This window comes from Pleuronectes platessa, chromosome 7 (genome assembly GCF_947347685.1).
Source record: "Pleuronectes platessa chromosome 7, fPlePla1.1, whole genome shotgun sequence".
In the NCBI taxonomy this organism is placed as follows: domain Eukaryota; kingdom Metazoa; phylum Chordata; class Actinopteri; order Pleuronectiformes; family Pleuronectidae; genus Pleuronectes; species Pleuronectes platessa.
Window position 1 is genome coordinate 14457804 of NC_070632.1, and position 25710 is coordinate 14483513.

Below are 25710 nucleotides of genomic sequence, written 5' to 3' on the forward strand. Positions count from 1 at the left end.
CAGAACTCTTTGATGTCCTCACAACTGCTCATCAACCCTCTGGTTGTCTTCTTTAAGCTACGCTGCAAGAACATTTCATGTGGTGCCACAAAGGGCGACTCCTGCTTTCAATTTTTTTTACTCTTACTTTGATCTAGATTACTAAACAGTTCCAACTCCATGTCAAAGTACGATGAGCTCTGCAATACATTTCTGCAACTCTTGTAACCGCAGATCACGTTTTGTGTTACTACGATGGACGCCGCATAAAATACACAAGAGTATGACTAATATAGTGATCTCAAATACTGCACTGTGACACACACGCAGACAATAACAATAGGTGGTGAAAATACTTATTACTTACGTTGTCAGACTCCTGTATGCTTACCACAGGCTATATATTCTGTGTGGAATTGTGTTATTCAATAATACACAACTAATAATTTTAAATGAGCCCAACCAGCTCTATTTAACATTTGCGGGAAACTAAAAATCTATTAAAAATTCTATTGACATTTTATTCAGAAAGAAATTACTTTAAAACTGCCATTTTTCACATTATATATTTCCTGGCATATCTGAACATACAAAATAAAATAACAGAATTGATATGATATTTTAATAAACACCTATGTTCACAGAATATACAGTAAATGTCATGATGCCCACAATATCCTTAGCACACTGATCAAAAGGATGCTTTAAAACCTTAAGGAAATGTACATGATTATTTGTCAGCACTGTCAGATCCCACAACACGCTCTTACATTAAATCCACCCCTGAGTATATTTGAGATCATATCCCTGATGTTTGATGAGCAAAATATAATGTTATGTCTCATGAACATATGTCAAAGGTAAAGTAGACATTACTCTATCCTGTTCTTCAGCAATGTGCCCCTTGTCATTTTATCTAATTTGGTTTGCAATGAAATGGCCAATTAAAAATAACTGCATTACTTTGTTAATAAGCAGACGACTGACTCAAGGGAACATTTCATTGGCAGTTAATTATGCAGTCGGGTGTTCTCAGATGTTCTCAGCAGAATGTACAGTGAGAGACTATAAAAGCTGTTATTGTGCTCTGGCTACATTTCATATTTGCATAACTGAGGGAGCACCATGTGTTTTGTTGCTGCCGCCGCGTTGCAGAGCCTCGGCGTCATGGTCGGAAAGAATGCCGATGTTATTTGTATCTGTATCTGTAGATGTCATACCTCACTGGATTCTGGCTCTAATCCCTAATGTTTGATTTCTAAAACATGAGTATAATTATATAAAAAGATGTTATTGATGCGCTGTGGTCCACAAGTACACATTCACAAAACAAGGAAGAATTAACGTCTAAGAGCGGCTTTAAATGCCGAATGGTCGATTCACATAAAGGATAGGTTAATAAGTAAATAATAAGACAATCTAAATCTAGTTTCTATGAACTGAAGTGAGCTATTTCATATTTTCTTACCACCTTTATTGAGTTGTGCGGTTAAACCCTCTGTTTTCATGCCTTTCCGAGGTAAATGATGCTTGAACAGCAGGGAGATCACTCACTGTTAACCATATGGTTTTGTGCTAAAGGTCACCAATATTTCCGGGGGTTAATATCAAACGCCCAAACATGGACAAGAGGGACCCGTGCATATTAATAACACTCTTATTCCCCTGTGCAAAGACGGGCAGGTAGATGGATAATAGGTTTTTCTTTCTTAAGACAACTGTGAATGGACAGTATTCAAATGACATTACTCTCAGTCTTTTCTTATTACCTCAGTAATAGATTTATATAAAGAGTACGACTGATCTGCAGGTGCTATTTTTAATCAACTGTATTTGTTTGTGTGTGTGTGTGTGTGTGTGTGTGTGTGTGTCAGTTAATAACCAGCCAACCTTCGTGTCACATTAGATGGAGATAAACTCAACTGACTCATAAACTTTAAATATATAAACTTCACTTAGAGTTACATTATTAAGTGATTTTTCTCCAAGGTATGAATTTTCCCACTTTCCTTTGTCGACATTTCTCTTTACATTGACAGCGAGTGGGATCAGTCTCCCCTCAGCCATAATAAGAAATATTGGCTTTTAACAGTCACATTAAAGCATATGGACGCTCAAGGCCATACCAACATTGTGCAAAAGCCTAAAGGGATTAATACAGCGTGCAGTTTCCCCCACATATCTGCGATATCCACCAAAACAACTATCACTTTATGTGAGAATTAGCAAATTGTTATCATTTCTATGACATAAAACGGTCCATGCCAACATGCACTGAAATAATAAAATATTGAAACGCCTATGAAACATAAATGTGAATTTTTGTTACATCTGTCTCTTGCTAATTGAGTTGCTACCAAGAATGTTAGTACTCTGGAGAATAATTTGTCAGTGCAAAACATCGAATGGACCAATTTATTGGTTGCTGCAGGCTGTAGAGTTCCAACAGTCTTTGATCAACCTTTTTAGGTCAGTATCTCTCGAAATACAGAGAGGAGAATTACACAGCAGAGAAAATATTTCATCTTTTTTAAGAGACAAGGAAAAGTATTTTTGTAGTTACAGTGTTTGGCTGTAATGGTGAATAAATTCTTGAGGGCTTGAAGCCAGAGAAGGAAAAAGGGAAGCTTCTGTGCGCAATATTTATTGTTTTGTGTGGATGGTAACTTAAACATTTATCATGAAAAGTGACAGAAAGAGTAATTATAAGTTTTCCTTTATCTCATCACTCACAGGATGTGAGGCGCATGCACTGACAGTTACCGGTAGGCTTTTCTGACACGCTTAATTAAAAGGGTGCTTCAAATAGTTTGGTGTTGGGCGATGGTTTGATCAATTGCTGAGTTTGAGAGATTCTTGGCACTTTAACAATGGATGTGTTAAAGGTTGTCTGAAAGCTCAGTCGCATATAAAAATCCCATTTTCCTTAAAAAATATGATAGCTATGATAACTAGGATAGTGTGCTGATCACTGAGTGTCCTCAATGAACCTGATATCATGCCGGGCAACAATCCCTTTTTATACAAATAGCTCTTTTCTCAGTTATAGGCAATGCCCATACCTCGAGAAGTGACTTTACCCTAAACCACAACACTACATATATTCATAAAGTAGTTACGTTAGAAAACAATCATATAAAAATGTTCCACATTTACAGTGGTTGGCCTCTGAGTACAGAGTAGGTTCTTAAAGCTGCTAATTACCTCCGCTGTGGAGGTTATGTTTTCACCAATGTCTGTTTGTTTGTAAGCAAGAATATGCAAAAGCTACGGATTGCCATTTAACCTGAAGGAAGGACGTAATATGAGTCAGGGAGGAGCCAATTCAATTTTGGTGTGGATCAGAATCAGGGGGTGGATCCAGGATTTCATATTTTAATCACTTTCTTTAACATTCCTGTGCGTTTTTCTGTATTTTCACTGATTTCCTAGGGAATAATTCATGGCTATTGATAAAGAAAATCAGGCACATTTAGGGAACTGATATCTATGAGTGAGTCAACTCTGGTGCAGCGTGTTGGAATTTAAGGGAACTGTACTTAGTGCCATTCTAGTTAATTCATCAGTCAATATAGTCAACAGTATCTGGCAGCAGTGAACCCCACACTTCTCAAAACTGCACATCTCTGCGGACAGTCAAGTAAAGATGGTAGAAAGAAATATGTATTCCTGTTTTTTCTGTATGATCTCAAATTAATGAAAGCTCATTAATTTGTTAATGAATTCACTGACCACCCAAGAACCTGAGCCTGTTCCTCCCTGGTAACCTTTGCTTTAGTTGTGTATAAAGACTGTTTGTAAAGACTCTGCTTTACCACCCAGCACCTCTCGTTACCATAGAGTCGGTAAACAAACCCTACAGTGACTTTAGTATTACAGTAACAGTCAGTGACGCACACTATGCCATGGTGCGTTTTCTGAAAATGTTCTAATGTGACATATTGTGTTGTAATACGAGTACAGCTGGCCTTTCTCATATTAAGCAGATTTAGTTACTATAATGGCCAAGCATCTATCACCATCTCATCCCATTCATTATACCTTGGAATAGTCCCTTAGTCACATGGCTGAAAAGTGCAATTACGCTGGAAGTATTAGGAAAATTGAGTGGTACATTTAAAAATGCTGAATAGCTTGAATTAATTTGGTAGTAGCCTTAGCTAGTGAAGCCCTTATCCTGCTGGTTCCCTTCAGAAACGCTGCCTCAACACCAGACCATTGCCGTGCACCACCAACCATAATACTATACACTTCAGATTTCAACCACTTTCAAACCCTAATCCTAAAGAAACATTGAACAGATATTCTATTTCTCACACAAACTCTAACTCGTGGGGTTATCAGACAAAAGCAATATCAGAATTACCAGTCACAATAAATGAAAACATGTTTGCTCGCCATGTTTCCACACTCAACAATAGTGAGGCCATATAATTAATTTCTACTCAAAACATTTCAACAAGGCCCTCCAGATAAGATATCAGGTTGTGCAGCACGCTACATCATTAGCTCACACATGTGCAGCATCTCAGAGGACCTTTAATTTGAGTAGGAAAAGTCTGTTCCTTCACTATGAGGTTAAAGAGTGGGTGACAAGTGAAGAAAAACACAGCGGAATGCATTAATTAGGTAGACCTAAAAGCATATTTATCAAAGGCTAAGCCATATGGGAATTATCTTATGATCTAATAAAGACAGGACAGGTTAATAGAATAAAGGGCCTTGAACAGAATGTGTGCTTATACATAAAATATCAACCTGATCTCACATGTAAACGAATCATTAGGATGTAACGATTAAATCTTATGGCAAGCGGATCCTTAACAAGTGAAATGACCCTCACACATTTCGACAGTGACAATTGGCTTCTAATGTTCACTCTGATTAAAATGTCAAAGCCTCTGACTTAATTCATCTCGGCATTTGTACGATTCCACGTGAAATGACCCAATATTTGTTCAGAGTGAGAAGACTGATTACGTGGTCTTGACTAAGCTGATATCAAAAATAAATATTTTATGAACTCCCCTTAATCAGAAAACAGAGCACTGGTCCAGAGAGGAAATAAACAGCCTATGATTCTGTCTGAATCATCTAAACGGTGTCAATCACAAGTGAATACGAGGGGCACCCGTCCCGGTTAGTGATGAATGATGGCCCTTCAGTGGCGATTGAGACAGACGGAGCAGATTGAGAGAGCTTATCTTTATGGTGGAGCCATGGAATTGTTAACAGGATGTGATGGCTTGAATCCGCTGAGCTGAGCTGGGAAATAAAGCTGTTGGGCTCGGGCTGCCGCGCCATCATTCACAGAGGTAATGATCTCTGTCTGGCTCAGAAGTAAGTAATAGTCTGCCCACAGGTTAGTACGGGCATGACACAGTGTCGCTGACAAAGTTGAACTTGGACAGATGAGCACAGGTCAGTCCGCCGCTATATTTTTAATACACTTAACAGGCAATTTAATAAAGATTAAAATATACTGTAAAACCAAGGGTTCATGAAGTTGAAGAAAGAGGCGAGATGCACTTCATTCCTAGCCATGGACATTTTTACATTTTTCCTTATGATCCACGAATAATGTGGAGAAGCTGCTGAGCAAGATGACTGTGAAATTAAAAGACATCTCTTAAAAAGTCTTATATGTCATTACACTGTGGCATTTTTTAAAGACACAGATAAGTGTTTACAATGACCACATATTTGTAAATGATGTTCTCCTGGAGATAACAAATGTGTGCATGTGTGTGTGTGTGTGTGTGTGTGTGTGTGTGTGTGTGTGTGTGTGTGTGTGTGTGTGTGTGTGTGTGTGTGTGTGTGTGTGTGTGTTGTGTGTGTGTGTGTTGAGAGGAAGCAGTCAAAGATCCAGCTCCACTCAATTATCTTTAGCGGGCTAATTAATCAATTCAGTATGCACATCCAAGTCTCAGAGGCATCTTTGAGATAATTGTTCTCATTGACTTGAATAATTATTTGTTTGCTGATTTAATTATTTTCACATTTGGAAAACAAATGAACGTGTGCTGCTACACACTCCACATTCTGTTTTCTTTTGATGTGGGTAGGTGAAATTCACAAAATGCACATCGGCTTTCAGCTTCACACAGAAACTCTGATGTTCTGATAAATCCTGCAACTATATTCACAATTTATGTCATTATGTATTTATTTTTTTCCAGAACCCATAACCTCAACTTGAAGAAGTTTAAAAAAGCATGAATTGTGTCTGCCTTGTGCCATCAACACAAACTACACTGAACCAAAGGCTAATATTTCACAGTGATGAGGTCAACCCTGGGTTACAGACACACTGTCTTCACACAGTGACTGGCATGTTGAAAACAATCGTCAGAGTCCTCAGTTCACACCACGCGCCTGAATGTGACTTTATGGCTGCTGTAACAAATAGCACAAATTATGAGGGCCAATTTAAAGACACTCACTACTATTTATCATGCCGTTTTAAATGTTTTGCTCATTTGTTTCCATTAAATATTTCATCTTCCCTTAAATATTCATTTAACTTCCTCTTTAAATTTTTTACCAGTCTCTTTTGCGGTTGCTATCGCCTTGCCTCCCTTTTAGGCTTTGCAATCATGAATAATTATTCATCTACACCCAGAAAGAGATTGCATAAAACATGCACATGAATCCTTTTTGTCTTTTCTCATTAGTGATATACTTCAAGTAGCCTAAATACTTCCCGCTACCCCACTTATGGAAATTGGATGGAGAACCTTGCTAATGATTCTGCTTCACAAATAGGTTATGCCTCCATCTCTGATCCTAACGTTCATCCCTCCTTTCATGATGAAATGAGGGGTCTGCGACTGCATCCGCGATGAGCGCTGGAGTTCATGTTTCACTTTCAAAAAGACAAATTGGATCACTTCTGAATCAGAAAATGCAACTTTAGATTTTATTGTTTAACAATCTGATAGGCTGCAGTGGTCCTGCAGGTACAACATTAGGTCTTTGGTTGTAATAGATGCACTGTGTTGTAAGGATATCACCTGAGAGCAACCATGAGCATGAATGGAACACACGTTTTAGAATGTTGCATTAGATGCTGGACAATATGTCTTTTTACTGGTTTTATTTTACTTAAAAATTCCTTATCACATTTTTAAAGCTTTTTTACTGCAACACAAAACAACTGAAAGGTTATTTTTTTAAATAAAATTAAAACAAGAAAATGTTTGAATTTAAATCATCATTAAATGTCCAATCTATACATTTTATTTATTTTATTTAATAATATATTAAGTCCTGTTAATTTATTAGAAATATTTAGGATTCTTCTATCCGTGTTCAGTATTGTGAATACCACAGCATGGCTCCACAGATTCATCTCTGCTAAACAGGCAACATTTGTCTTAATTTGTTTGATAATTGCAACATGACTCATTAGCAAACAGCACCATGGTGGAAGGTGGAAGGCAAGCACTCTCAATTTGACTGGATTATCCTTTTGTGATGAGGCCTAATGATCCCACAGAATAAATAGCAAGGTGTTAATTAGAAATCATGCAGAATGATCCGCTGCACACAGAGGAGGTATTTACCAAGCAACACCATCATATTAGACCTATAGCTGTCTGTTCATTTTTACCATTAGGTCTTATAGTAAAATGCTAATTAGCCTTTACCTATCCCCAAAAGAGAAATGAGTGTGCATTTGTTGGGAGTTGACTCACTTCAGTGTGAAGGCCGTTAAAAATAATAAATAAATGGCTCTTATCTCTGCAGAAATAGGCTTCTTATTGATAATTACTATCATTCCCACAATATATATCACTATTGAACAAATAGTCATATTTATTCCTCAGTTACATCGAAGACACAGCATTGCTGTCATTGCTTATTTCAAATAAATAATGTTTCCTACTAAAGATGCTTGAATCATAATTGCAAATGCAAAAAAATACCTCATTACACTTCAAACAGTTTGCTTTCCACAAGAAAAGTATTGTGCTCAAACGAACTATGCCACAGCCCCTGACTAAAGTATTTAAGTAAGCATTTGCCTCCATCTAGTGGCAAAGATTAGTCAATGATGGTAAGACAACTCTACTCAAGTGATTAGTGTTACAAACAAATGAAGAGTTATCAATCATATCATGTCATAAAGTACTTAAAATCTATATTTTTTTCTCGATATCTCAGTGCGTGTTAACTAACAACATCTGGGTTCTTTATGGTAGCATCGTCTTTTGGACTATAGTCAACATACAGCACTACTCATAGACCTATCAGTAGTAATAAGAAGTGAGTTCAAGTACCAAATATCATAGTGTATTAACTCTGCTCCAAAGTCAAAGTCATTCAGTATAACTTTAAAATTATAAAATTAAAATGATGTTGGAATAATGCAGCATAGTCTCCCTGCTGTACTGTACATTATTGAATTGTTACTGATTAGTTGGATGTAAGCAGCATGTTAATGTTGTTAAATGTGTGTGCCACTGCTAATAACAGAGGGGTTTAATAAATTGATCCTAGGATTCACATTGTGCAAACTTGAACTTATTTTAGAGAAATCTAAAAAAACATAAATGTTAAGACACTATCTTTCCACCATTGTAAGAAACGTACTACTGTAATATACAATCGGGACAATATACATTTTAAATCATTGTGTGGAATGAAAATTATGTTGATTTCCGCTCTCAGCAGAGAGGAGTGAAGCCTGGTCAGGAGTGACACCTCACGGAAAGACTGACAGGGATGCCAGGTCGGCCAATCTTCCATCGAGCGGTCAGAAACCTTACACCCATATACCATCTAATAACTTAAGTAAAATCCTGTGACAAACATTTGAATAAACTTGGGGAGCAATGCACTTTATAAACTTTTATTTTAACATTTTTTCCTATGAAACACTGAATATACGTGGAACATGTTGGATATGGAAAACCCTACATCACGAGGCATACATCTTTAATATTCAGGTGGTGAAAACGAACTATTACATACAATAACAATGTAAAGAAAACGGTTTTGGATCCGAAGATAAGCTTTATGATCCAGGTTGTGAGAACAAATTTATATATACAATATTAGTGTGAAGAAAAATGTTGTATTGCAAATTTGAGGCATCTTGAAACTTTATTAATCAGGTAGTGAAAACAAAGTATTGTTTACAATGATAATGTTAAGAACAAATATTTTGTATCGTGATAGGAGGCAGATAAAAGTGTATTATTCAGGGAGTGATAACAGATATATATTTTTGATTAAAATGCAAAGTAAATCCGTGAACTTAAGAGTATCATTAGATACGTGACTGCAGTAGACAAACCTGGCAACCCCCGTAGAAGGCTTGCTACACGTAGCAGGAGACGTTAGCTACGTAACTGAATGCGTCAGTTACGTCGCTAGCGTTGTTAGCAAATAATTGTGTTGTGTTGTTACGTTGCTTGTTAGACCCGGTTTGCTAGATCCGCGGATACTTACTGAGTCCTGTGCCCGGCTCCGTGCAGCGGCTGGGTCGAGGCTGACAGCTGTCGTGTCTTCACGGTGCGGACTGTAGCCGGCGGCATGTTGACAACATGAGCTTCTGATTCGCTGCGGCTAAAGAAGCTAACTGTAGCGTGTGGGCTAGCGTGCAGCGGAACAGTGCGACTCGGAGGAAGGAAGGAAGGAAGAAAGGAAGCAAGCGGATAAGTTGGACCACTGCGCGCCGCTGCTTATGCGAAGCCAGCGCACTTTCTGTCCCGACTCCCCCGTGTGACGCATGTGGACGAGGTGACTTTCCGCTTACCCCCCCGTGTGACATTTAGCACGGATTTGGTTCTTAAGAAATCGCAGTTAGATGGCGTAGCTGGCTGTCAGCACCCCCCCACCCCCCAGCTAGCTGTACAGCGGGGAAGAGCTAGCACGCTAGCCTCAAACTTCTCGAGAAGTTGTGCAAGTCAGGTCGAGCGATCTGACCGATTCAAAGCGACGAGCAGGTCGCTGTTCTAAACGTGTCATTGACGGACTCTTTCCGCTCCTAACCCGCTCCAGTCACAGGGCAGACTCATGGCATCGGACGTGATAGAGAGTGAAGTCGTGCTTAAAGGGGTAGGTGATATGAATCTGAACAATAGCAACCCAGACTGTGTCACACCCAGTACGACTGGCGACGAGCTGGGAAACAAACTGGCCTCCAGCCTCTCGTCTTCTGGGGTGTCGGGAGAAGGCAACGAGGAGGAGGTGGAGGATTTACAAAATAGCACGGTGCCTCCTGTCAAAAATGGCGAAGACACACTCCAGGAGAGTCCAACCAAAACAAGAGGTACGCCACAGGAAAGGACGACTCCAGACAATGAGCAGAAACAGCCTGGAGCTAGAAGCTCTACCCCAGTGAGTCTTCCCCAGCCACGTTCACCGCCCGGGCCCATCGGAAGGTCTGTATATGTGGACATTTTATTTTTCTTTCATGCGTGTTGTGCGACTTAAACATACTCTAAATTAATGTGTGACTAAGTGTCAGTGAGTGTTTTCCAATGCGCTGCATGTGAAAGTTATTTGACATGTCACTGCCAGCCCTCCTCCAGCCTTAGACCAGTGATAATTGCTGGTATTAGCTATGCCTCTGGCATTTTCATGTCTTCAGACTGTCCAGAAAAGCAAGTGAAATAGCGAGTTACCCTGAGGTTGGTATTGACTTCTTCAACTTTATGAAGGGAGCAGAGACGAATCTGTTTAGTCTCCTATAATTTAGCCTCACGAATATCATTACATCAAAAATGAAAACTGAGTAGATTCAACACTTCTCTCATTCAATCTAAAAAACAAAGAGGGAATCAGAGTTTTAGAACTTATGTGTTTTGGGCTTTTTCATTTCCTGCGTGACATTTTATAGATGTAATGGTGTCTGTGGACTGAGTAACATCATATATATATATATATATATATATATATATATATATATATATATATATATATATATATATATATATATATACACAGCATTAAGTTGATGAGGACTACGTAATCCTAATTAATCACCTGTAGTGAAATGAACATACAAGTTTTCACATCATTGAGATGCCACTTCAACAACTTTTCTTTTCGTGAACATACTTGAGCTTTGTATGAAAGATTAAGAAGGCAGAATAGATTTTAAACCTCATTAACAGAAGTATTCAACTTGGACAGTTCTACACTTATGCCATAATGGGTCGCTCTTTATTGGACAGAAACAGATTTGAGTATCATGGCGACCTTCATAAGTTGTCGACCATGACAGGGGAACCCACGATTGTCTTAGTCTCAGTCCAAAGTGCTTGTACTGTAGTGTTATTAAGAAGTTAAATGCAAATATAAGGTTACGGTTGTAGTAAATTAACATTCCCTTTCCTTTTAATCTTGAACATGGGAAATAATAAGAAGAGTTGTAGCAGCAAACAATATGATACCAGAAAGGCAGAGGAGAAAAGAGAAATGACTACTCATTAAACATAAACATATTGGTTAACTCTTCTGATCATCATCTTTATACACAATTACCTTATTTTAGACATTTCTTTAAAGAGGTTAGCATTTCATTTGTGTAATATGTGAAATACCTTGATGTCAGCATTAACACAATCAATGATCTCAAATCACTGATCTGCGTCTTAATTGAGGTCACCATTAAGTACATTATGATTTATTTTTTAAACTGAATTATTTTTCTCTATTCTCTAATGTGGCTGATTCCACTTCAATGCAGCTAGGTCCCATCACACTTTGATTTCAAAGCTATCTATTCAGGAAACCACATTCCTGTGGCACTCATAACTCGCTCATTTGAGTTTGAGATATAATGTGGTGATTAGCGCTATACATAAGCAACAGCTAAACTGATGCCTTATGAAATGTTGAGTACCGAATGCCTTGAATGTTTGAGTGTCTGGAGCACAAATAACAGGCGTGTGTGTGCTTTATGCATCAAAGGGAGCTCTGTACAACACAGATAAAGATACCTCAATCAGCATTGGCAAGGAGCCTTATGGTTTATACCTAAGCCCTTAACACAAGCTCGTAAGCTTTTCAAGAAGCCATTGATCTGATTATGTGGCCAGCAGCAAGCCTTAACTCTCGGGGAGACAACGGGAAAAGGACTGCATTTATATCACATGTTAGTCTTCAACACTCGCAGTGCTTTACACTGCAGTTACTACTGCTGTATATAATGCTGCTAGTTTACACTTCCATTCACACTACGATGGCCCAGCCAACAGGTAAATTGGGCCTGACCTCCCCGTTAGTGAATTGCCCCTCCTGAGCCACAGCCACCCACAAGTCAGGATTAAGAATCATGTCGTGGTTGGCACTGCGTCTGCTCAGTACCTAGTTCCACAAGGTGCCATGGTTGGTTTTTGGAGTACTGGTTACAGTTAAGAACCACATGCTGCTTGGTATGTCGACACAAGCAGAGGTCCTTCCGGACTCCGTTAAGTAATGGGCAGGGTAGGCCAAAAAAAATAAAAAGCAAATACTATCCTTTATTTTTACAGTAGGTATCTGAAGTTGGCAATTTAAGTTTTTTTTTTCAAACTGTGTTTACGTGTACATGAGTATCACTTCAGGTAGAATTAAGACCTAGCATTTGTTAACATAATCCATCATATTTATAACCTAATTTATGACCTGAAGAACCCCAATCTTATTTGCAGAGTTATTATGTGCTTTTGTGCCGCTACAGTCAAGTGTATCCATTATCTTTTTACATCCAATTATGTTGATGTTCATAACCAGTAATGTCTTAAAGGTTTTGTATCTGAGGTATTAAGCCAAGAACAGAAATTGCATTTGACTCTTAGTAGACTTCAGTGTTTTCCCCCATAATCCTTTTAGGATTGTACAAGTCACAAGCAAGTGCTGACAGATAACAGACCGTATACTTCTGATTTAGTTTGTTACAGATAATCTTTGCTCGCCCTGCTCTTGATCCTAATACATTTGTAGTACAAGAGAACCCTTCAGTGAGTTTAAAAAGAAATCATTAAACATAAACTTGACATAACTTTTTTTGTGCTTTTTTATCCAGTCTTGAGCGCCAAGAGTCAGTCGCCACAACAGAAGCCCGCTTACGCATGGAAGGAGTGGAACTTAAGGAAGAGTGGCAGGATGAGGACTTTCCACGGTATTGTTTCATTCAGTCATTAATAATAATAGTATTGCTCACGGTTCAGAGCTTTTGTGTTGCATAATTGTGTTTAAAAAGTCACATGAACCGTAGACCTACTGACAACCTGATCACACCTCCTATTTTGTTATCAGGCCCCTACCAGAGGAGGAGGAGGAGCTTGAAAATGAACTTTTTGCTGGGGCGTCCGAGGAGAGAGACCCAGGTAATGAAAACAGAATAGTATTTGGTGCATATAATGATTTTATTAAAGGACATAGATATTGTCAAGTCTATCTTAAAATGTACATGCTGACATGAGTACTTTGAGAGGTACTGTATTGCTGCAATCATTCCTGTACTTTGTTGTTGAGTCTCCCTTGTGCCAAAATGAACTCAAAAGTTCAGCTGAAACTAATGTTAGACCTCAGCAGTCAGAGTTAGCCAGATCAAAAGAACATGAGTCCAAAATCTGCGTAGGCAGTTCTCTTTTGCTTAGCTCCTGGGAAGAGAGTAACACAAGGAGACAATTATGTGGTGATAACTAGCACTGGGCAATGCCACTTGATTTGTGCAATATTCACAAGTACTCTGGATTTGTCCCCAATGACTGAAATTTAAGACTTCCAAGTGTTCTATTATAATAGGCTTTTTTTTAGAAACATAACCTGTATAACAAAGGTGACCCTCAATGTCTTGGTATCTACCCCAGATTATGTAATGGACCATGGCAAGAAGCCAAAGAAAAAGCTTTCAGCTCCGAACATCAGCCTGACGTTTGACCGCAGTGAGGGTTCGCTTCTCTCTGATGAGCTGGATGAAAGTACAGAGCTTGACCTTGATGACATTGACACACCCTCAGACAACAGCAATGAGTTTGAATGGGAAGGTAAAGACTTCTTTATATAATGTGGGGACAATTGTATTGACTGTATTAGTACTTTTAGAGTAGACTAACCCTACTTGTTCTAGTTTTTTAGGTAATACCAAAAATTTCAAACAGCAAAGTTTAAATTGATGTGATTGGGTGTGAACTGCAAAGAAACCTTTAACCTTTGGACCCATAGGTAAAAGTCCAAGGCAATGTTTTATTATTATTTATTGAAAGTATTTGGCAAGTGATATAAATATAAGTATCTTTTTTCATATCCCGGTTCTCTGAGCTATTGGCATTTCCGTTCTTGATTGTACAGGTTTGGGTAGGCAGCTGTCTGCCTAAAGCATAGCTAAAAAATGCTTTGTTGTTTTTTGTGTTTCCAAACTGCTGCCTTCCTCTTTTTTCCTCTTGGAAGAATTGTTTCCGATCTCTGCCTGGATACAGGCTGCAGGCCAGCAACAGGTTTCTCTTATCCTTGTGGTAAGGTCTCTTGGACAGCACCTGTTTCATAAGTCAATCAACCCCTGTTGTCCAGATTATTTTCCGTCTTCAGTCGTTCAAACAAATCAGTGGGTGTTTCACGTATCGTACCTTTTCATTTGCACTCAGTATTTTTGTGCATGTAACTTTCTTTTCCCCTTCCTGAAATTTTCCTGCATTTGAGAAAATGATCAAGCAATATCGACACATGGGTTAAATTGTTGTCATCAGATTGGTGCCATTTCTACATTTGTTAATCTGTGCTGATTATTGGTCATTGTGTCACATTTGACAAGGTATTGCACATCACAAGAAATGGCACAATAAATTAATACATAATCATCTAATAGAGCTATAACGATTCTTGAACCAAAATCGTGGTCCAGGAGATATGTGAAGACGTCTCCCGGCCCGGTCCCACAAGCTTCCCCAGCAGCAGGTGCAGCCTGTTGCATGTGTGCATATGAGCGCTAATCACAACCCTGCATAATCTGAACCAACACTCAGAAGAAACTAGTAGCTTCAGAGCAATCATCCGTTTTACCTTTGCCAAAGCGTGTCACGTTTACTTTCCCGAGTTACTGGTTTATGAAGCTGAGGTAAAACCCGGAAGGGATTATTTATTGTTGTATCTGTGTTTCGTTGTTTGAACTGGATTGGACTGAACTATGTTGGGCTTGTGAGGGGGACTGAAAAAGATTTTGTAAATACCAATGAATTTGAACCATATTATTTTACTGTTAAATAAAATTTTAACAGTAGAACATGCATTATCTCAAGGCACTTTAAATATTAGGCAGAGACCTTAAAATTATACAGAAACTCCCATAATGAGCAAGCACCAAAGCACTGTGTGGGCAAAGACTCCCTGATGAATCCGAAGAAACCTCTAGCTTCTTCTTCAGCCTTGATGTGGGCGGCCATCTGCCTCAACCAGTTTGGATGACCGGTGGGAGTAACTATCACATTTAAGCTCTGTCAGACTGGTTATTACAATGGAAATGATAAGTGATATATTTAGGGAATGTGCTGCTCACTGAAGAGCTTAAGGAAAGTGTGGTTGTGTGATTTGGTTGTATTTTCCCCTTTTTTTTCCATCATTGCCTGCTGCATGCTTTACATACATGATCATTTGAACATTAGACTTTATGACTTCTTCATCATTAAGCTATATATCCCCCAAAAAAGAGCAGAATGTCTCACATATCTGAAGAATTAGTGCGTCACTAGAAGCATTTGGCTGAGAAAGTTATTGCTATTCATCATTTCTCCCATGAAATTTTAGAAATTCCCTCAGGAAAATACTGACCTTAATGGAAGACTAAACGAGAATTAATTGACTACAAAGGGTAGCAATGATTCAATCAAAACAGATGTAATTTGATTAAAGCAATCAACTCTCAGATCCAGTGGCTACGTTATCCAAGCTGTGTGTTTTAAAATGCGTCTTCTCCTTTAGACGATCTCCCGAAACCAAAAGCCACCGAGCTGCTTCAGAAAGGTGTGCAGTCGGTCCAGGAGTCGTCGGCCTCGGAGGAAAGGGAGGAGGGTCGACGCTGGAGGGTGTTTCGTATCGGAGACCAGGAACACAGAGTGGACATGAAAGCCATTGAACCGTACAAGAGGGTTATCAGCCATGGAGGTCAGTGGCACATTATATTCACAAACATTAGTACAGTCACATAAATACAGCAATTTAATTGTAAGCATATTTGATTTTGTTTGATTATGAATCGTTCAATCTGCTTTTCTTTTAATACTTAGCAAACATTTTTTTTACAAAGATCTGATACTGAAAATGTTATTTTGGTACTGGAACATCAATTTGTAACATCTGATTTTCACTGCAGGTTACTATGGAGACGGTTTGAATGCCATAATTGTGTTTGCTGTCTGCTTTATGCCTGAGAGCAATCAACCAAATTATAGATACATCATGGACAATTTATTCAAGTGAGTGTTTATCTGAATTCCTTTGGCCTTGTGAGCAAACATTTTAGGGCCGTCACTAATGGGATTTCTTCTTGTCTCAGGTATGTCATTGGCACACTGGAGCTTTTGGTTGCTGAGAACTATATGATAGTGTATTTGAATGGGGCGACCTCTCGGAAAAAGATGCCAACTGTCGGCTGGCTCAGAAAGTGTTATCAGCAGATTGATAGGAGGTGAGTCACAAGCCGTTTTCAGACAATGAACTCCGGAAGAGTCTCCGGAAGAGTGTCCGCACAATCAGCTCTTGGCTTTCACGTATGATCAATGTAGCACTGTTGTGAATGCTACAACACATTCACAACAATGCTACGTTGATCACGTTGACCTCATGTTTCTGTGAATAGGATGTATCAGTACTGCCCATGGGGAATTTCATTGCATCAATTACAACAATTCACTATGACTCATGGATAACCTGATTAGAATTTGTTAGTCAACCCTCAGGTCAATCCTCCGCTGAGTCCCTTGTCTTTGAGTTCATTTATACATTGTCTGTAGTTTTTACTTGGGGCTGGCAGGAGAAACTCAGGAGAAAGTCTGGAGCCTCTCACCCGGACATTTGTGTTTTCACAGCCAGCCAGCCCTTCTGGATGATTTTAGGAGATTACCCTGAGTTCTGTGCCTGTCTTGAAAGCAGCTCTAGTGGTCACTGGTCAACACTCGACACGAATAGAAACGGCATCAATATTTTCATGCTGTGATTTCATTTTTACCAATTTCTCTTTCTGCAGGTTAAGGAAGAACTTGAAGTCTTTGATAATTGTCCATCCATCTTGGTTTATTCGGACCCTGCTGGCACTCACAAAACCTTTCATAAGGTAACTGGTTTGTATCAGAATGATTCATCAAGATCTTTGTGAATCCTTGATGTGATGTTGGTTCTAATATGGTTTTATTTTTAAGCAGAGTGTCTTTTTCCAGATGAGCAGTTTTGCTCCATATCAGAAATGATCTCCATCCTTACTAAATGACCACGCATATCACATGATCATTCACACACACTGGTCACATGTGTACTAGTGTAAAAAGGAATCGGGTTGTCTACTCTGTAGTTGGGCACCTATAGGGCTGGTCAACAAAACATTATCAATAATTATGGCAGTATAATTTTCATCAATGCCAATATAACATAAATTAAATGATTGTCAATATAAGGCTTATTCATTGTGTAAGCAAAGTGAGGAGGTCTAACACATAATGGATCTACCTCAGATTTATAAAATGCGTATTATTTTGAACGTAGCCTGAGATTCTCACATTTTCTTCTTCTCTTCACAGCACCAAATTTAGTCAGAAAATCAAGTATGTGTATAGCTTGACAGACCTCGCTGGGCTGGTTCCTATGGAGTATGTGTCCATACCAGATTGTATCAAGCAGTAAGTATGTTTTACTCTACCACATCAGCATTTTCCAAGTTTCTCTTCAGCGAGATTTAATGCCCAAGGCAGTTAACATATGATGTATGCGAGTTAAACTTGTTTGGGTGATATGGCAAAAAAAAATGTTTTATACTCTCGAGAACTCAGGGTGGTTTTTGGCTGATATAATCATATGTGAACCTAATGATTCAGACCATTGTGCAGTGGGAGTATATATGACTGCTCACATGAATTAGTAAATTGAAGAAAAAAAGGTAAATAAAATAACGGGACCACAAAAGGATAGGCTGCCTTCCATCTTCTGCAAAATTCATTCACCAAACCTGCAATAAATACCGTTTAATGATCCCTCTAAATTCATCTGGCTCATTGTTGCTGTTTTCCTTTAATTGCTTCGCAAATTGTAGTAGGCATTGTCCCTTATGTGGCCTACACTGCCAAAAGGGGAAGACCTAAAATATTTTTAAAAAAAATTTGGGAAAAATAATATATTATGAGGTATTTAAGAAAAAAACTTTGCTGATATACATAACTGTTGGGCTCATGCTGAGTAATTATGAATTCTCTATTCTTCCTTGATGTGGCTTAACCCGGCGCACGTCTTGTTTTCTCGTGGCGTTTGAAAAAGACCCTGGCACAAATATATCAAAAAAGGTTTTTTGCTCTTTTGGATGTTTGGTTGCTGTTGGCTGTGTATTTCTCTTTTCCTTAACTTCATTTCCCTGCCCCCTCTTAAGGTTTGACGACGAAAAAAACAGGAATAGCCGTAAAAGGTATTTGCACTTTCACCCAGGATCAGTGTCAGTTTTTTTTCCTAGAGCTCGACCGATTTTCTGGTTGGCCAATGTTAGCCTTGTTGTGCTGTCAGAGTTTTTGTTTGTCGACATGCACCAATATGAAAAAATTGGATTTTAAAGGATAACCGATGCAGAATATAATTGCATTTGTATTAATGTTTTTACGTTTTCTTTTTTAATTAATTTATTTTCAAGCCGATAATATTTGTATCTGCATCTGTCCCCTACAATCCATATCGGTCGGGCTCTTTTTTTTTATGCTTTTCACAAAACTAACATTACATTTTATCCATTGGATTTTAGAAAAGCACCAAGACATCTCGTTCTCTATATTCTTTTTTATTAAATGATACCTTTCGGCCAAAATCCACTGTCCTCTAATTGTATTTTGTATTGTCCAGCATTTTATTCTGAGTAGTTTTAGGGCATTCCTAATGAACAGACTGAGTAGCTGTTTGATTGGTTTCCAAAAATAGGTGGCTTGTTGATTGTTTAACTCAACTTGTGCTTTAACAAATCAACTCCCCGAATTTGGTTAAATATCACGATTATTTTGGACAATATCAAAATCACGATTATTTAAACAATTATTAATCTGCCCTTATTCTGAAGTATATGCTTTATTTTTGTAATCACTTCCGGTTCCGGTAAACACCGATGACGGCTGCGTGTCTTATTCCTCCGTGAAACCAGGATATCGGTGCCCGGTTATTCAAACCCTTAATGATGGCAACCCTAACACTCTATGACCGACTGACCGGCGCGGAGAAATGCGGGTCAGGTCTGACCAGTCTGAACAGCCAGGCGGGAGCGCGCTTGAGAATAGCGGTGCGCGGGGCGGCCGCTACATGGTCTGCTGCTGCCCTCTATGCTTTTCCACTAGCGCGGTTTTTTTCACCGCCGATCACCACACACACAACTCGCCTCCTACACTTTACTGCTGCTTGAGAGTGAGTGCCAGTCAGCTGGGCGGCTGAATGCTTTGGGGGAAGGACTGAATTGCGCATGGCGTCTCTTTCGAAAAAAATGCCAAATAATCGTTTCAACTCGATTATAGTAGTTTGGAGATCGTTTGACCCCATAATCGTAATCACGATTACATTTTGATTAATCGAGCAGCCCTAACGTCTATACAGCTGAGTTTTTTTTTTTTTTTGTTGCCAGATACTGTTGAACCTTGTTGTTATGCAGACCTTAGCGGGGCAATTCATTGAATTACAATCATAATTATGGCTTCCAACGATCGTTACCGGTCTTGCCTTATGACGCATGGGGCACACTGTCTGCCGGAGCAGTGCTTGGCTGCGCCGCGTTATGCTGTGTAAGGTTCCTGGTATAACGACTGTATTTCCTTTAAGAAAAGTAGGGCTGTGCACTCAACTAAATGCTAGGACAATACAGCGGCCCACCACTACAAAGTCTTTGCTGCAGCTGCTGCAGGACTTCGGCAGACGCACATTACAGACATGGTATTTTTGTACCATGTATTAGCGTGCTGCCGCATGACCTCACCCCCCCTGCTGACCTGCGCTGTCTTTACACATTAGCAATGTACACCAGCACTGATCACAGTACTTAAAGTTGAATTCATTTTCGTGTGATTGGCTCTACAGTTTCCCATGTGTTTAAACACAATGGGGGGAAAAAAACCTTAATTGCAGTTCAACTGTCACACACAACTCGAGACAAGAAGTGACGCACACAGCCAGGACATCAGGATTAAAGTGACCGGAATGATCCTGATTCATGAGCCGACATCACCGATAAATAACCAATAATCATCAGTATGTGTGATGAGAAATGGAGACGAGTAGACACACACACACACACACACACACACACACACACAGATACACACTCACTCTCCCCTTCAGACAGGGGAGAAGTGCTTCCCTGCTCACTCAGGCAGTGAAAGACGGAAATGGGTTATTTGTTATTCATACGATAATATTATGTCAGTAATTCACTCCCTTGCATGTGTTTTTTTTAATACCAGGTTTAAAATTTGATGTTTTTGATGTTGGGTAAGTTATATCATGCTGATTAGGGTGGACTTGAACTACAAGAAGTGGCTTGTCTTATTCACTGTGGTTTGGCGTTGCACTCTAACCATATCCTCACATGGTTGACCTCAGTAATTCATCCTCACTGAACACCCAGCTTGTTTACTCTCACAGCTCTTTGCATGACTTGCTTGCATACCCACTGCCTGCAGATGTTTGGTAATTGTCACAAACCTTTGTCAGCCTTGCTCACTCACACCGAGATATTCTTCTAATGACTGATGAGTAATTAATGTGCAGTTGCTGAGGTTATTCATTCACAGATATTTCGAGGGATGTTAGAACCCTAAGAGAAAATAATAACCAGGCAATTTTCGGGGGCTCAAGGGATTGTGGGTTAATATTGTGTGTTTTCTAAAGGTGTAAACAGAGCCACAGTGAGTTTCACCCCTGTTCCCTGTTTCTAAGTTGAGTGACAAACTTGGAAGATGAATGCACTAAAACCTCACATATTGCCAAGGGATTTAATTATTTATTATTTTTAATTTATAATTAGTTATTGTGTCGCTGTGACACATAAGCTGCATCTCAATTCAGGAGCTTCATCCTTCAAAGGACGCAGTCTACCAAGCCCGCATAGGAGGTGGTCAAGGCCAGGTAGGAAGGTCTACTTCAAATTTAATGTGACCTCATTACCGGTGCAGAAAAAAGCACAGAGTAATGTCCAAAAGTGTTTTTCTTTTCCTGATGAGCTCACTTTATAGTCTTCTATATAGACGTCACTGTATAGTGAGGTAGGCAATAGTGAGTGAGTGGGTGATTTCGGACACAGCCAACGTGTCTGTATGTTTCCTCTCCACGTGCCTCAGTCTCACCGTGGCAGCTCTCAGCTCCCTTTACTATCAGGTAGAGTCATGCTGAGTTCCATTGCACCTCGGAGATCGGCCCTCAGAATGACGTCACATCCAAATACACCGAGTTGACAGCGTTCCAGTTGCACAGGAACATTGTTAGCAAAAAAAGTTCATTATAACAATTCACGCAGCATTTCACAGATACTAACACCGCCAGGAAGGATCCATTCACTGAAACCTTTGTTTGTCAGGCATGGGAGGAAACATTTAAAGGATCCTTTTTAAATGGGATGGTCCCCTGAATTGAGAAACAGCTGGAGACTGTACATAAAGATAACATGACAGCTCCCCAAAAGTAAAGCCAAGTCAGACATTCTTGACCCCCCCCCCCCCCCCCCCTTCTCGCTGGCTATAGTTTAGGTCCTAAACCCTGCCTCCTGGAATGTACCACTTTTTGCATTGTGTTCTGCAGATAATTAAAACTGCATTTCTCTTACAAGGTTTCAGGAGAAGTGAGAATATCATATTGATACAAATGATATAATGTTTTGTATTACCCTCATGTGTTTTAATTTAGAATCACAGGAACAATAAAGGTTGTTCAGGATGGAAAATGTTTACAGACTTTATTTAACTTTATCTAGATATAATTTATTGATTTTGTGTTAAAGAAATATCTCTGGTGAGTCAAATAAAAATATATATTTACATAAATGTTCTCTCACAGAGGAAGAACTCCCTTGTAATTAAATGTAACGATCCCTTTCCAGGATGTGATTGTATGAAAAGCGTTTCTGGGAAGTGTGGTAGCCTGTGTTTACTGTGATGATGCATGATCTTAAACCTGTTTGATGTGGTGGCATCCCAGTGACACAGACACCTGATTATCTGTTGAATCTGTCTGCAGGATCGAACAGGACATGCACGGCAAAGTGGAGATGGCGGCTGCTGCTGTTCCAGAGTGACAACCCCCCCCCCCCTCCCCACCCGTCGACACTTCGAGAGCGATGGAAAATGTTTTGAGCGACGGCCAATCTTAGGTTTTTGTTCTGGGCGACGTGACTGAAGACTTAAATCGGAGCATCGGAAAAGTGCCTTTTTGAAACTGTGCTGCCTGTTACATTGAAACCTTTTGCTGTATTTCTGTGTCAAGCAGCTTGATCTAAAGCATTTTCACCACATGCTGTCTGAAATGTTTTTAATCCTTTTTACTTCCTGCCGGTGTATCAAGTCCAACTTAGTTTATTGGTGTTCCCTAGTTACTGTTGTATCTACACTTTATTTAAGGCACTCTTGTTACAAATGGTTGATGCATGCTCTGCTTTATTACATTTAAATATATATATTTATATTCAAAAGGTGACAAAGGAGAGATATTAATATATTTTTATGATTGCTCTGATTTTAAACTGCATTTTAGGTCTCTGACCCACTGAGTGGCATTTCTTGGAAGTTTTGATGGCACCTTTTTCACTGTTCACTGCTGGCGTTCTCTTATAAAATCCTGCCTGGGGAAAATAAAGTTTTATTTTTTGCCCTTCACTTGACTGTGCTCTCTCACTTGTGAAGGGAGGAAGTTTGTTAGAGAAACAGACTAAAGCAAAGATGTAGGTCACCTTCCTATAATTGGCAGTCACATGATTTAGATGGTTCTGGAAATTGTCCAGCATACAACTGAGCCTTTCATTATAATACACAATTGGTCAATATTTGTTCCAGCATTTGTTAAAGGAGGAACTGTGCTCGACATTATGTTCCACAAGTGTTTATCTGGTGTCAACTCTGTTCGGCAGTGAATATGGTTTGACTGGGTGTAATGTTTGATCGGTGGGGGTTCCTACTGGAAAAAGTGATCAGCAATGAAAAGCTAAAATCTCTTAAGGACAAGCACAATTCATGTTTTGATTTCACCTGAATATATGTGGGTCCTGATCCAGCTGTCAGTACACTGGTGCACTGATGCCAATTTGAGCTTAAAGACTTGTTGCTCTAAAAACATTTATGATTTAGTTATCATCCATTGAACCACATTGTTTTGGATTTTTGTTCAAATAGCTGAACCGAAGCAATACAGTGACCAATTCCTGAGTATGCGTGGCTGGATTTTAAGGGGACATGTTATGAAAATTCCCTTTTTGTAGTGCTTCTACACATTAGTTTGGGTATCTGGCATGTCTACCGACCCCAAAACTCTGAAAAAAGCCAACTCCCGCGATTTATTATGGTTCCTCTAAGTCAGATCCCGATCTAAGTTGCTGCAAGCTAGCGTTAGCTTTTAAAAGAACAGGCACTCAAAACAGGTCAATCTGAGGAGGGCTGTTTTAGACAGGGTAAAAGGGTGCTGTTTTAAATTATCCTTGTGGTATTTTGACCAAAATACGTTACAGACATTGCATTAAGACCCCAAGGAACCATATCAACTGTGGTAAAATGGGGATAATATGTACCCTTTAAGTAACACAAACACTCAACCCCATTTTATTAACAGAACTGTCAACTGGCAAGACAAGTTGACGGAACTCCGGATCCACTGAATGGTGCCACAAATACACCGAAATCCTACACAAAGGCCTCACAGAAATCCCATAAAAACATCAGCCATACACATTGTCTATCATATTTAATGCTCATAACATTCTAAAATGATATAAGATTTATGAAAACTTATTCTTAATGTTAACATCACATCACAATGGGTAGTATTTTGGAAATACCACAGCAGCATAAATTTTAGACAACCCAGTAGAAGACCCCTTATGATTTTATACTAGGCCATTTTCTTAATGACTATGGAAGATTTCTTTAATATTGTACATTTTACATGATCAAAACCATTACAACATAGTAGAAGATTAACCTTTTAGCAGTGTGTCAAGGCCTGAAGCTTTGATGTAAGCTGGACAGTCCTTTGTCACATTCAGGTAGAAATCCTCAGAAAGCTTCTTCTGCTTTGTCCCAGATGCTAGAAGCTCTTTTAATTTACTCATCTTGCCCTCTGTGTCTCCACTGATGATGGCTAAGCAGACGGGCAGGTCCGTATAGAACTGCTCTGGTATTACAAGATCAGCCGATGACCACCTGCCAGAGCCGGCTTCCCAAAAGACAAATTCAAGGAACATACCCGTGCAGATGAAACAAAAGATCCTCAACTTAGGGAACCTGTAACGCGCCATCCTTACAGAAGCTGTCTCCTTAAATCACCGGTGATGATGTCCTCAGTGCAGGTTATCTGACTGATCCAGGACACTGCCTCGTCAACCAAATGACACCAAATCCCTATTTGCTGTAGGTGTGTAATACCAGGGAGAGGCATGCTGTATTCCATTGCACCTTGGAGATCGGCCCTCGGAATGACATCACATCCAAATACACTGAGTTGATAGCGTTCCAGTTGCACAGGAAAAATGTTTTCGTTATCCAGCTACCCATTGTTAGCAAAAAAAGTTCATTATAACAATTCACGCAGCATTTCACAGATACTAACACCGCCAGGAAGGATCCATTCACTGAAACCGTTGTTTCTCAGGGATTGGAGGAAACATTTAAAGGATCCTTTTTAAATAGGATAGTCCCCTGAATTGAGAAACAGCTGGAGACTGTACATAAAGATAACATGACAGCTCCCCAAAAGTAAAGCCAAGTCAGACAGTCTTGATCCCCCCCTCCCTTCTGGCTGGCTACAGTAAAGGTCCTAACCCTGCCTCTTGGAATGTACCATTTTTTGCATTGTGTTCTGCAGATAATTAAAACTGCATTTCTCTTACAAGGTTTCAGGAGAAGTGAGAATATCATATTGATACAAATGATATAATGGTTTGTATTACCCTCATGTGTTTTCATTTAAAAGCACATGAATAATCAAGGTTGTTCAGGATGGAAAATGTTTACAGACTTTATTTAATTTTATTTAGATCTATTTCCTTGATTTTGTGTTAAAGAAATATCTCTGGTGAGTCAAATAAAAATATAAACTTACAGAAATGTTCTCTCACAGAGGAAGAACTCCCTTTTTAAGGGTGGAAATGTAACGATCCCTTTCCAGGATGTGATTGTATGAAAAGTTTCTGGGAAGTGTGGTAGCCTGTGTTTACTGTGATGATGCATGATCCTAAACCTGTTTGATGTGGTGGCATCCTGGTGACACAGACACCTGATTGTCTGTTGAATCTGGCTCCAGGATCGAACAGGACATGCACGGCAAAGTGGAGATGGCGGCTGCTGCTGTTCCAGAGTGACGAACCCTGCCTGG

The 25710-nt window shown here is 39.4% G+C and overlaps 1 protein-coding gene across 5 annotated transcripts; it reads left to right on the forward strand.

Annotated features, from left to right (window-relative positions):
* Positions 1–9343: 9343 nt before the first annotated feature.
* On the forward strand, positions 9344–25703 carry bnip2 (BCL2 interacting protein 2). 5 transcript variants are annotated; one of them, XM_053427089.1, is made up of 11 exons: positions 9344–10370; positions 13001–13096; positions 13234–13304; positions 13791–13967; positions 15895–16077; positions 16286–16388; positions 16469–16600; positions 17159–17245; positions 17706–17804; positions 18545–18580; positions 25639–25703. In XM_053427089.1, the coding sequence occupies exons 1-11, from the start codon at positions 10003–10005 to the stop codon at positions 25694–25696; spliced, it is 1410 nt and encodes a 469-aa protein (XP_053283064.1). In that variant the 5' UTR covers positions 9344–10002; the 3' UTR covers positions 25697–25703. The 5 variants fall into 5 exon arrangements, with proteins under 5 accessions (XP_053283064.1, XP_053283063.1, XP_053283066.1 ...); XM_053427088.1 differs by lacking the exon at positions 25639–25703 and adding an exon at positions 22369–23003; XM_053427091.1 differs by lacking the exon at positions 25639–25703 and adding an exon at positions 20601–22358.
* The last annotated feature ends 7 nt before the right edge of the window (positions 25704–25710 follow it).

Bases quoted from the DNA above. Each gene is read 5' to 3' on its own strand.
- bnip2 (XM_053427087.1), top strand. From the start codon at position 10,003: ATGGCATCGGACGTGATAGAGAGTGAAGTCGTGCTTAAAGGGGTAGGT. The intron at 13,968-15,894 runs GTAAAGACTTCT...CTTCTCCTTTAG, and splicing joins CAATGAGTTTGAATGGGAAG to ACGATCTCCCGAAACCAAAA. The intron at 16,078-16,285 runs GTCAGTGGCACA...TTTTCACTGCAG, and splicing joins GAGGGTTATCAGCCATGGAG to GTTACTATGGAGACGGTTTG.